We start from the raw sequence: 13,717 nt of genomic DNA, 5'->3' as shown, positions 1-13,717 counted from the left end.
CATGCAGCCTGAGACAGGAGGAGAGTCATTTAAATGTTCCGAGGACGCAGCGGTGTTTGCGATATGTGAACGTAAGAGGGATGTGCGAGAAGGACGACCATATGAGAGCGCTATGCGGCCTGTTACAGCTGAAGACTCTGCAATGCTAACTCGGCATGAACATACGCACACTGGCGAAATCCCCTTAAATCTGAACACGAGTCCTTCTACAGCTGCGGACTCGAGAAACGTCACTCCACAATATAATATGCGCACTGGCGGAAGCCCCTTAAATTGCGACACGGGTCACTTTGCACCTGCAGAGCCTAGATGTGTCACTCTACAGGATAGTATGGACACTGGCGAAAGCCCCTTCAATCCAGACACTGGTCTTTCTACAGCTGCAGACTGGACAAATGTCACTCCTCAAGAAAGTATGGACACTGGCGAAAGCCCCTTCGATCGTGACACGTGTGCTTCAACTGCTGCAGATGTCACTCTACAGGGTAGTATGCACATTGTTGAAAGCTCCATCAGTCACGACACCTGTACTTCTACACCTGCAGAGTCTAGAAATGTCTCATATGATAGTGTCCACTCTAGTAAGAAACTCTTAGTGTGCGACCTGTGCCGTTTTACAACTGCAGTCTCTAGTATCTTAACTCGACACAAGCGCACACACAGAGGGGAAAAACCGTTCACGTGCGACATGTGCAATTTTAAAGCTGCTCGCTCTTACAGTCTAGCTGCGCACAAGCAAACGCATACTGGCGAGAAACCCTTCCCTTGCGACATGTGCCCATTTGCAGCTGCATTATCAAGCGACCTCACCCGACATAAGCGTACGCACACTGGTGAAAAACCGTACAAGTGCGACATGTGTGCTTTTTCAACTGCGCATTCTACCACTCTAGCTGTGCACAAGCGGAAGCATACTGGCGAGAAACCCTTCAAATGCGACATGTGCTCTTTTGCGACTGCAAGGTCCAGCAACCTCACTATACATAAGCGTACGCACACCGGCGAAAAACCGTACAAATGCGACATGTGCTCTTTTGCGACTGCAAGCTCCAGCAACCTCACTATACATAAGCGTACGCACAGCGGCGAAAAACCGTACAAGTGCGACCTGTGCGCTTTTACAGCTGCCAGCTCTAGCAGCCTCAATGTACACAAGCGTACGCACACTGGGGAAAAAACGTTCAAGTGCGACATGTGTGCTTTTTCAACTGCGCATTCTTCCACTCTAGCTGTGCACAAGCGGAAGCATACTGGCAAGAAACCCTTCAAATGCGACATGTGCTCTTTTGCGACTGCAAGGTCCAGCAACCTCACTATACATAAGCGTACGCACACTGGCGAGAAACCCTTCAAGTGCAATATGTGCCCTTTCACAAGTGCAGCCTCTTCAAGCGTAAATCGGCACAAGCGAATTCACACTGGGGAATGACACTTCAAGTGTGACCTATGCGCTTTTGCAGCGACTAGACGAGGTGCTTTAAAGTGCCACATGCAGACTCACGCTAGCAAAGAGGTCTATCGCTGTACCCTGTGCTCATTCACAAGTTCAAATAGAGGTGACCTCAGATAGCACGTGTCAGGTCATGGGATGTGAAATCTTCAGATGGCCGCGCCAATGTCAAGAATATACTTGTCGCTAGAGTCCAGTACAATGCGCCTTACGAGATAAATAAGCATCCTTGACGAGTCGTTACGTGAGACGCATTGTTCGTAAAATCAGACGTACATCCATACTCTACGGCTTGGTTTCTAATGCAGGGAGATTAGTGCACGATTTCTCACCTTTTATTTTTTATTCCTCGATGCGTATTGCTGCATTGTATTGCTGCGATATTTTAGAACTGGACACTGCATCAGTGCTTCGATTTTGATCCGAAGTGTAGAAGTTTGTATACTGCAGGAGATATGAAGCAAATATTTCGGAGGGCACTTGAGACTACTTACGTGGTTAGAATTTGAAAGCACCGTTTTTTTGTTTTTAATTTTTCATTTTTAAAAACATTTGAGTTATTTTCCCTTGCTTTTTAATTAGACAACTATTCGTTAGCATACAGTTTTCAGGCAACGCATATTGTACGTGTGCCTTTGTTCTCCAAGAAGCAACGTGTTTTTTCGGACTATGCGTTGTATACGCTCGCGGGGCAATCTGAAAGTCCTGGGTTCAATCCCATGCGCCTTGGGAAGAAGTGTTATTTTTTTGTGTACAACACGGTGACGTCATCTGGCAGTTTTCTGACTACTGCTGCTGGTGAACGCTGGCGCTGCGTTTCGTTCCCTATGGGCCATGTAATTCTTTCGCTTTGATAAACTGCAGACTACAACGACCTTGGCTGCTCAGTGCACGGCCCTTTTCTAATGGAGCGTCACTTGGTGCAAAACAGTTTCTTACTATTACCTAGAGGGAAAGCTGGCGGCGCTGCACTTCAGCCACCATGGACGCTCAAAGCATCATGGGGCGGTGAGCTACTTGTTGCGAGACAGTCGTAGTTTTTCGGGAACACGGAGTGGCACTACTGAGATGTTTCATTCCGAAAACGCTGTTCGTGTGTGCGCAGACAACTTTCGCGCGAACGCAGTGTGCGAAAGTCATAGTAATTAAAACGCAACAGCACACGACGCCAATAAAAAGTTTCACTTTTCTGAAATGCCATTAAAAACCTCTTAAAGTGTTCAAGCAGCAATATTTTTTTTGAAAGATATTTACTTTTGAAAGTGCGCCTGTTAATTACGAAATATTAGTTTTTGTAGTGTTCATTACTTGACCAATAGGAGGGCAACCCATCTCTTATTTTGGGCAAACTTTCCACTTAAATGCTTTTCTGCTCGTTTGTTGCAATTTGCAGTCGGAATATTGAATGTTAGGACTTTCTTGATTATCGGATAGCGTTTATTTTTCTATTATTCTTTAGCCAAAAGTTGTAGTTCTGCAGTCGGTAGCTCACCGCCCCATGTAGAGTTACTGTATATGCTACCAAAGGTAGCAGAGTTGCGCGTCTGTTTTCCCTCGCCGCTCCGAACGCCAATCGCCGAGAGGCGATCACATGATTTTCGTGACGTCATGTGTTCAACACTCCGTGGAGAAGCTGACTTCTCAGGCGCAGCGCCGTGCGAACCCTTGTCAGCTCGACGCCTCATGTGAGCCCGCGCTGTCGGCTACATTCATTTGTTTTCTGTGCACACCTGTGGCGTCAGGTTAGGTGTTATTTGCAGTTTATTTGCAGTCTTAGCTTAACGAACTGTCAGAGTTGCGGCTGATTCTAATGATAAGTACCATGTTCCTGAATATTATTTTTTATTTCATTGTGGCCTGTGTTTGCACGCTTAGCATCCTGACGCTTTGCGTCCTGACGTTTTTTTTTTTTACTGTCTTGCTGCTGTCGATACTGCTGTATTACTGCTTGTCACCAAAAGTTGTCTCTGAAATTCTCCTTCTATTTTTTGTGCCCTTCCTGCTTGCGGCTGTGAAAGGCTTACAGTATTGATAAATAAATAAAAATTTCCAACATGTTCGAAGATCTACCAGTGCCATCACAACCAACGTTTGCCTGTATCGACAGCGAAATCAGAATGGCATTGGTAAAAAACATTTTTCATCTGTGGACATTTGTTTACTTTGAACATATCAGTTTTTTTTCTAACACACACATTATCAAATAAAGAACAGGCAACGAAAATCTTGTTTGTCTATATCTTTCACTTAGTGTCCTTTTATGGATACTAGTCTGAGCCTATACCTGTCCCTCGAAGAAGCATTTGTAACATATCACTGCATTAAAATTGTGCAGAATTTACAGTCTGCATCTGCAACTTTTTGGCCCTTCACTAGGGCAGGCTCTGCTTACTGTACTGCTGCTTCGAGCCTTCTGTAGTGGTGGTTCGAGGTGAAATATAAGGCACAATGAATGTTCAAGAAGCAAATTCCATGCAAAGTTTTGCTACATTTCGATGCTGGTCTCACGTGCATAAACATTTAATTTGCCTATGCAGCCACTGCGGTGGCTCAGTGGTTTATAGCTCTCGGCTGCTGACCCGAATGACGCGGGTTCGATCCCGGCCGCAGCGGTCGAATTTCGATGGAGCCGAAATTCTAGAGGCCATGTACTGTTCCCTCTCATAGCCTGAGTCGTTATGGGAAGTTAAACCCCCCTAAACCATTTGTCTGCCTATGCTATAAAGTATTGTTCTTAGTAAAAATGCCCTTAAGAACTATCTGACAAGGATTAAGTGAGAGATGTGAGGGTAGGATAGGCAAAAATCGCATGTAAACAAGTGTCGCAAATCTTGATGCCGCGAAAAATTTCAGCTAGAAGACAGCAAATCAGCCTATAACCTCAGCTTTTAAAAAAATCCAGGAGTCACGAAATGTTTTGATACTGCGACCTAAGCCGAATCTACGAATAAGGAGTGCAAAAATGCAAAGCGGAAATTAAATTACTTTTTCCGAACAATAAGGATGAAAAAGGCAGGAAAATCAGCCACAGTAATCAACAACTACTGTAATTTAATAACTGAGGTGAAACGATAGTGCTTTTTGATAAAAAATGAGGGAAGTTAAATAATATGTACGAGTGAGAGTGTTTTCAAGGCCCTTGAAAGATCCACCCTATCACTGCATTTAGCAACGGGGTACAATTTTGTGAAATGTGTTGGGCAAGCAATTGAGCGTTAATTTTTTCGTTATGTCAGACTCGCCTCGTTCAATGCATTGGCGTTGCTTTAGTCTGCTTGCCTACAACAAGCGGCACAATTATTTTAATGTGGTTCTAGAGAGATGCGTTTTCGTATTTTCCGCGCATAACTCGTACAGAACACGCGGCTGTGCTAGTTGTAAAAAAAGCAATTCATCGCAATACTCTTTTTCTTCTTAAGACGTGCACGCAGGAAGACAGGATAGGACAGGCGCTGTCTCATTTAGAACGGAACTGCTTGTTCTTCTGAAATTACTGGTTCCTGAAAGAAAAAAAAACAAACTCGCAGGCCGTTTCCAGTCTTTTTTCCTCAGTTTGTCATGATTACGATTTGCTGTTAACCTTTGGCGATTTTGTTTTCGTGCTGTATGCACACCCTCGGCAAATCACAGATTAATTTTCGGCGTTAGGTTTAGAAATTTGCCATCAAGTCAATGTATTTAAAGGAGAAAAAAAAGCACAAGCGCCCTACACAGCGAGCTACGCAGCCCCTGTACGTGCGAGATGTGGCTTTCCCGCACAGCGTGGAACATGATGGCGGACCTTCGCGCAACACTGCTCCCTGCGGGAGCATATACAGGAACTCTAGCCCCATGATGCTTTGAGCGCCCATGGTGGCTGAAGTGGTCACGAGGGGCCTCTATGCAAACTCCCATAGACGGCTTGCCAGCTTTCCCTCTAGGTAATAGTAAGAAACTCTATGGTGCAAAACATCCATGACTATTGCGGCCGAAATCAGTGTCGCTGCGCAGAGCTCGTTCGAATACTTGCGTGCAGTGAGAATGAGAAAGGCGGGCGGTGGACAATCTGCTCGTTGCAGTAAAATTACCACAGAAGGCTCGTGCGTTGACTTCGGCCTGTGGTGTCTGCCGTTGTATCTACGCTGCTCATTTGAACTTCAAAATTCAAATAAAGAACAGATTTTGCAGTACATGTCTGAAAAATGTGTTACAAAAACAAAAAGACTGAGGCTTAACTTGGTTAAGCCTGGAGAATGCGAAGCATCATCGTGTCGCGTAATTTGGAGGCGCACAACCACAGCGACGGCGCGAGGTGGGCCCCCCTTTCTCCACTGTCGTGACGTCATCGTGTCACGTGGTGTGACGTTATGTATCACGTGATTTGGAGGCGCACAACCACAGCGACGGCGCGAGGTGGGCCCCCGTTTCGCCACTGTCGTGACGTCATCGTGTCACGTGGTGTGACGACATGTATCACGTGATTTGGAGGCGCACAACCACAGCGACGGCGCGAGGTGGGCTCCCGTTTCTCCACTGCCGTGACGTGATCGTGTCACGTGGTGTGGCATCATTGTGTCACATGATTTGGAGGCGCACAACCACAGCGACGGCGCAAGGTGGGCCCCCGTTTCTCTACTGTCGTGACGTCATCGTGTCACGTGGCGTGACGTCATGTATCACGTGATTGGAGGCGCATAACCACGGTGAAGGGCTGAAGTGGTAGCTAAACTAGTATGATTCGCATAAAAAATGGCTGAGGCTTAACTTGGTTAAGCCTCGAGAATGCGAAGCATCATTGTGTCGCGTAATTTGGAGGCGCACAACCACAGCGACGGCGCGAGGTGGGCCCCCGTTTCTCCACTGTCGTGACGTCATCGTGTCACGTGGTGTGACGTCATGTATCACGTGATTTGGAGGCGCACAACCACAGCGACGGCGCGAGGTGGGCCCCCGTTTTCCACTGTCGCGACGTCATCGTGTCGCGTGGAGTGACGTCATGTAACACGTAATTTGCAGGCGCACAACCACAGCGACGGCGCGAGCTGGGCCCCCGTTTCTCTACTGTCGTGACTTCATCGTGTCACGTGGTGTGACGTCATGTATCACGTGATTTGGAGGCGCATAACCACGGTGAAGGGCTGAAGTGGTAGCTAAAGTAGTATGCTTCGCATAAAATGCTCTCACCACTCGACACTGGTTGGATATAGGGCACAGTTTTCAAACATGCTTCAGTGCACTATGCATACCAAGCACATCGGTCTTCTAGCTTATGCGGGGAGCCATTGGAGAGGTTTACAAGTGACTCCCCCGTACAGCAGAATAAATAAAAACACAGAAATGAACAGCTCTTCACACGCAACATGCTAAAGCTGGATGGTGGGCTGTTACGCTCCTAGCCACCCTCCGGAACCTTCCCGTGGCAGCCACGTTCGGGTTGCCATTCCTCTGCTCTCCCTTTGCCAGGTGGCGTTTCGCTCTGCTACTACCTTCCATGATTGCCAAGTGGTGTGTTAAGCCAGCGCTGACATAGACGACTACGATGAGGAATCCAGAAACACGGGCTTCTAGAGATCGATGTGGAGGTCGCCAAGGAGGCGACTGAGGCCACGTTTAGATGAAGGCTGCCGGATAGATGATAGCGGCAGAGCAAGGGCGGCAGCGTCGGGCCCAGGCCAAGGCCCCGTAAGCGTTCTCCGCAGCGCTTGCCAGCAACTTCGTCCTCTTGTCACTGTCTGCCGCTCGGGTCGCTGCAGGGTAATTGTTTTTTTTTATCGCGTTAGCAATACTAGTGTAGGTTTCACCTCGTCGCGTAGTCCCGGTCGGTAGGAACAGATGACCTTGAACGGCGTTGCTTCAGCGGCGCTCCGCCAGATGGCAGCGCCGATCAGTTTGCTCAGTCTACGACAGATTACGCCACTAGGTGGTCCGCCACTTCTGGCCTTCGAAGCCGGACGTTAGCAGCATTGGCGCGCTGTGCATCGATGACATCCGAATGATATGGCTTAAGCAATTAGCCTAATTTCTAGTCAGACCACATAAATAAATAACACCGAGTAGGAAATCGGTAGAGTTGGGGAATCGAACAAGGGTCTCCGTAGTGCGAGACGACCCGCTAACCACTCCGCCATGCCAGCTCGATGGTTTGGAATGAACAAAGGCGCGTCTGGTGAATACGGTGTCTTCGTTCTCTCCCATCTTCTTCCTTGCGTTGCGGCAAGGTTCAGGTATCCACCGAGATATGCGATTCAAATACATTTCCTTTCCTTAAAAACCAATTTACCGACGAGCAAGGCGTAATGCCGAACGGGCGATGGTGTTCTGTGGACTCCCTGGCAGCGTGGTGGAATGGTCACATGACCAAGTATGGCGGCGCTCATGCTCCCGCGCTGTGAAGCGCCTATAAATGCGCGCTTGCCTTGGCGATAATGCTTTGCTATGCAGTCCTCCAAGAAGTGGCAGCGACAGGAAGAAGCGAGAAAGCGACAACGTGCACAAGAAACGCCAGAACAGCGTGAAGAACGTCTTGCAAAGCGTCGTGCTAAGGATGCAGCTCGGCCACAACGTTCTACCTCGCAGAGTGGTTCCACGTCATTGGTCACCGATGAATCTCAACGCCTGACTGCACAGGAACGCCGCAATGCTACCAGGCGAAGGCAACGCGCCGAAGAATCGCCAGAAGAACGCGCGCACCATTGCTAACGCAATTTACCCGGTTTGACCACAGCTAAACCACTGCCAATACTGTCTTTTGAGGAAAGGAATTGCGCAGTATCTGCCTCAGTATCTCCGTACTAGAGTGCTCAGGCTAGCTCGTGAGTCCCCCCCCCCCCCGCTCACTGGGCATAAGACGAGCGTCTGAAAAATTACGAGGCAATCATCAACCATTATAAAATGGGACGCAGACTGGTGCCCCCGTCAACCTCGCTTCGGCGAGCGCGGCTTCGGCCGCTTATCTGCTTTTTCAGCAGCGTCCGCTCCGACGGAGGCAGTTGTTGCTGCGACGCGCGTCTTTTCTTTCTTTTTTCTCGTTCCTGTGATCTTTTAACTCTCCTCTATCTGCACGTGGCAGCGGTGGTGGCTTGGCTCGAGCCAGTAGGCAGGCCCGTGCAATTTCCTTTTCATCCTTCTCTCAGTCACAACAATAACAACAGCCCCTGTCAGATGTTGGCTTCAAGAATAAGGAAATTGTCGCGTGGAGGCGGCTCCAAACTCATACCTTCACTAACCTGTCTGGGCATTTCACGTGCTACCAGAGCTTGGCGACAACGATCAGTGAAAACACTGCGGGGCGAGAGGGATACTGGACCACATAATTTGGAAGTGCCCACCACCCACAGGGGTGGGACAGAATATAGTAAGTAGAGAAGCCGGAGTGGGCTTGGTGCGAAGCGCGGACCTTACCATACAGCGACGTGCCATCCATCTGGCGGAACAGGCCGCAACAAGCGAAGGGCTGCCAGCCTCTAATCCAGAGGCGCACGACTCCCCATCTGCCCAGGCCTACGTGCCAAGGGAAGGAGGGAGACGCCCCTTTTCTGACGGAAATAAAAGTTCTCAATCATCAATCACTCAATAAATAAATGAATGAATAACTAAACATCTCGGTGGACACCGAAAAGCGCCGAAAGAGAAGGGTTTTAAAGGAGTGAGTGAAAAAAGAAAGGAAGGAAGAGGTGTCGTAGTCGAGGTCTCTCGAATAATATCTACCACCTGGGGATCCTTAACGTGCACCGACATCGCAAAGCACATGGCCGTGGCCCCCATCAAAATGTGGCCCCCGCATTGTGTTTGGAACGCGGGTACTCCGCCTGAAAAGACGGGTGCCTTAAGGTAGAGGGGGGGGGGGGGGGGGGGCGAGACCTGCGGTTTAAAAAAGCAAGTTGAGCATAATTCGCTATGCGGGCCTGATATTACTTCGGTAATACGTTTGGTAAAGCGCTAGGAAGCAAACATGCATCATTTCGCTAGTACTAAGATGAGCCCTATTTGCGCAGCATTTTGATGGAAAATTGCTTGGGACAGCCATTGATCATTCCGCTGCCGGGTTTCTCACAGCGGCAATATACCTTTGTTGCCGCACCTTCGGTGGTACTACAATCTATTCCGCCCTCCAAAATTGATCAGTGAATAAAAAGGGCGCTCAACTGGTTAGCCTGAGGATACGGGTTTACTCCTGGCATTGGAGGCTGTGTTTAAATGAAATCGAAACGGAAAAGAATCCGTACGCGGTGTGATGTCAGTGTACGTTAAAATTACCTGCTCGATGCAAAATATTCCGTAGCCCTCCACTATTGATTTCTTTATTTCTTCGCGTTTTCCACCGACTATATTGTCTGCGCAAGTCAAATACAGAAAAATATTTTTTTACTTCATTCTTATTATGCACTATAGGGTGCGTTATAAGCACTTGAAAGAACATTTCGGAAGAGAAGTGTTTGGTCGGGATCTGAATTATAATGAAAAGACTAACACACCGACCAAATTATCATTAGAGGACTGGCGCCGGTGCCGACTCGACACCTCCTTTAGGATCGATTAGGTAGGAGCGGAAGAAGAACTGTTACTGCGAAAGAATTGCTAATCCCATTGCAAGAAAAGCTGGTGGTGCGTGCGTGTGTTTGTGCCGCGGTGGCATAATGGTTATGGTGCTTGGCTGCTGGCCCGAAAATGGCGCGTTCGATCACTGCCGCGGCGTTCGCATTTTAATAGAGGCGATATTCAAGAGGCCAGTGCATTGTGCGGTGTCAGTTCACGTTAAAAACCCAGGTGGTGGAAATTATCCGGAGCCGTCCACTACGGCGTCCCTATTTGGCTAGGTTCATTTGATACGTTAAACCCTATAAACCACCCGGCTGCTCTGGTAGCTAAGTGGGTATCCGCTCGGCTGCTGACCCGAAAGGCGCAGGTTTGATCCCCGCCAAGGCGGTGGAATTTCGATGGAGGCGAAGTGTTCTAGAGGCTTGCGTACTGTGCGATATCAGTGCACGTTCAAGAACTCCAGGTGATCGAAATTTCCGGAGGCTTTCACTACGGCGTACCTCACAGCCTCAGTCGCTTTGGGACGGTAAATCCCATTAGCCGTAAAAACTCCCAAGTGCTGGAGTCGATCTTACTGGCGTATGTGGGCAGATCAATGATGGCCTTGCATGCTGCTCTAATGATACTATTAAATGCCTGTTCTTCCCTTCAACGCACATGGTAGCACGGGCAAGCGTTCGTGATTCCACTTATCATGAAGAATTGCAAGATCCTGCCCATGTCGGCTTCTGTCATGCCTCAGCGACGGGTGGCAATGCGCGTCACCAGCCCGCCAATCTGGTGCGCAGTGAGGGGTGGCCGGTGTATCGCTTTCCTGTTGCATTCTTCTAAATAAACATGCCAACAACCCTGATCGTGGCTACCGACGACATCGGGCGGTTGTCAACGTGTGACTTGATGGGCTTTCGAAGGTCGCAGTCTGCCTGTGAGGCTTGTTTGTTCCTATTAAATAAAAGTTCTGATTCAGCCGGTGAACACGCAAGGGCGTTCCCCTGCACGAAAGTCTGTACCTTCGATAGCACGTTGCAGTGACTCTGCAATCTCTCCGTCGGATCCGGAGTTGGTCCACATGGTGATGCCTTCGGTGTTTATACGAAATATGAAGAAAGAGAATGCATCCTGGGGAAGCAAACCAAAAGGGTCGACGCGGAGCGAGTCCCCACGACTTCCATTCATGCGCAATGGATCCGGAACACGCCCCCATCGGACGGCCGTCTTAATTAAGATGTGTTAAGCGACCCCATAGTGTTTTTATTTTGTCTTGACTAGCTTTCCTGCATTGTTTATTGAGAGGATATTAGCTGTCTTTAGAATATTTACCTGCGCACAACACGGTGTTGACGTAATACAAGACTCTCAGGCGAAAATGTACAGTCGCCGTCAAAATTATACAGCCCACCGCACGAGGGCGCAGAGCGGCTGTAGGGCCGAGTAGTTGCGTCCCGTTCTCCCAAGCGCTCTTGGTGTGGGAGTATAGAGAGTGGTGGTAAAATCCATAGGTGACAGCTCCTCTTGCTCTCAGGCGGGCGAGGGAGACAGAGTCGCGCTGGCTGTGATATAAGAAGTGCGGCGTTCGTGTTCTTACTTTTTTTTTAATGCGATGTTGATTGCCTCAGGGCATAAAACGGTATGTAATGATAAATGAGGATGCCTATATAAATGAGTAAAGGTTCGCTGATCTAATGAAATCGAGGAGTAAACGATTATGAGGTCCTTGTGTCCAAGCGGTGTATAAAGCACTATTATCGGGCGAAAGACCCGGTGCCGCCAGGTGCCGAATTCTTGACGGTTTCAACGCCGGGCAAACCCAGAGCAGGTGGAGAATGTCGGCCTCAATATTTCGGTTCTTGCAGACTGGACATCCTGGGGAGGGAAGGGGCGGGGAATACACCTTCGAATTGCGGCCACTTTTGTATAACGGCCGGAGTTAGGGCAACCCGACCCGGATCCTCCGAAGCGCAACCTCCTCTGCACGGGTAAGACCACGGGGGAGGGTTACCTCACACGGAGGGATTAGAGCACGTGTTCGGCGCCGGAGGTGTTCCTTTTTTGTGAAAAGGAGGGTGGTATAATCCAGTGTTAGTACTCGAGGCGAAGACGAAGTTGGGGTCACAAGGTGGGTCGCAGAATCTGCACGGCTTTGCGAACTCAGGAAGTCTCGTGGGTTCCACTGAATTCGGATTGGCTGCGGGATGCATTCCGCGAGACGATGGATGTCCTGGCAAATACCTGGGGTGCGACTGAGGCGTCGTAGTATGCGTATGACTTGAAGAGCGTCAGTGCGGATGATAATGCGAGCCGTAGGTAGTAGAGGAACGGCGGCCACTGAGCAAAGTGCCTCTTGAACGGCAAGCAACTCCGCACAGAAGGAGGAAGGAGGTTCTGGGAAACGAAACCTGGTCGTTTTTTTGAGGGCAGGCTTGCAAGGGCAGTAAATTGCAGTAGTGGTTTCGCAAGCCTGGATGCCTGCGTCAACGTATAAAGCGATAGAGCCATGCGACAGATGGCCGTCTTGTTGTGTAATTCGTTCGCGAAACGACGCCGCCGAGAGAGTAGATGATGGCCGACGTAGATCAGTTGGTTTGTTCTTACTTCTTTCTTGGCGCCTGTGTAGGAGCGCTTGCATCAATGTAAAACAGTCACATTGGGAAGCTGCTCCGAAGTGGTTTCCGCGGTGCGAGCAGCTAAGCTATCGCGGGCGGTAGAAAATAAGCCGTGACAACTTGTGCGCGCTTGCGCAGACTGTATGTCAAGAAACTGCAGTGCCCGAACAGATGCCGCGCCTGATTCATCGGCCAAAAAAAAAACGAGCTAGAAAAGGCCTCAAGCGCGCATTGCGCCTGTCAACAAGCCATGTGCTGTGTTCAATTTCTTCCAGGCTCCTTTTAGCAGTTTGTTGCTAGTCCTTAGCAAGCATTTCCATCCTTAGCTTCTGAGCGGCAAGCCTGGTTCCTCTTTTTTTCTCGTCCGTGGTCTCGGTTTCCTGAGGCGTTCCTTGAGCTCCTTTGCCGCTGTAGGATGCGCTTCCGTTCATAGCGCACACCTGGGTTCGCAGGAGTGTCCGTCCTCGATCACTGGCTCGGTGCATTTAGAACAGGTAACGACGTCAGGTGTTGGGCTTAGGTCCGCCCTATGTCCGGCCTTGAAGTATGTATAGCAAACTTCAGCTCTTCCTTTCCTTAAAATCATCGGAGTGTAAAACGTTGTCAACGCCAAAGCCAATGACCACAATGAACGCCGACGCAATATGGCTTCAGTGCCGCGTTTCTACCACAGCGTTGTCAATGCCAACCCATGGAGCGCACTACTGAGATGTCCACTGTTCTAAGAAGGCAGTTATGCGCCTTTGCATTCCTTTCGAAACTCCCGCTCTGTTGCTTTCTTAGCTTGAAAGGCGGCTGTGTCCACTGTCCCTGGGGGAAATTTATGCGCCTTCCTTTACTTTTGAAACGCAAGGTCATTTGAAGGTGAAGACTAGGCACCCGGCGATCAAAGCACGAGGGCACGCAGTGAAGCTTTCTTTTTCATTTCAACCACCTGGGTATCATTATGGAGTTTCAGAATAGAGGACCCCAAGCTTTGGGGGCCCCAAGAAGTTTGGGGCGTCGAAGTGCGCCTGCGCAGAACGCAATGCCCGCCCTGCGTCTTGGGTTAAAGTTAGCGGCGAATGCTATTTTGGCGAAACAGCCTGAGCCCCAACGCTACTCTACGATCAGGCACCATGGCGGAGCCCGTCGAAGCGGGGCCTCT

General features: G+C 49.3%; 1 protein-coding gene across 1 annotated transcript; it reads left to right on the top strand.

The window, feature by feature from the left end:
- Nucleotides 1–688: 688 nt before the first annotated feature.
- LOC149357357 (uncharacterized) lies at nt 689–1,429 on the top strand. The gene has a single exon (XM_089576574.1). It carries the CDS (start codon nt 689–691, stop codon nt 1,427–1,429), a length of 741 nt encoding a protein of 246 aa, XP_089432700.1.
- The last annotated feature ends 12,288 nt before the right edge of the window (nt 1,430–13,717 follow it).

Source organism: Amblyomma mixtum, chromosome 3 (genome assembly GCF_055824585.1).
Source record: "Amblyomma mixtum isolate Tamu chromosome 3, ASM5582458v1, whole genome shotgun sequence".
NCBI lineage: Eukaryota > Metazoa > Arthropoda > Arachnida > Ixodida > Ixodidae > Amblyomma > Amblyomma mixtum.
The sequence above is the reverse complement of the archived record's forward strand: the minus strand, read 5'-3'. Positions and strand labels throughout refer to the sequence as shown.

Excerpts from the sequence above, each read along its gene's own strand:
- LOC149357357 (XM_089576574.1), top strand. The coding sequence starts at position 689 with ATGTGCAATTTTAAAGCTGCTCGCTCTTACAGTCTAGCTGCGCACAAG.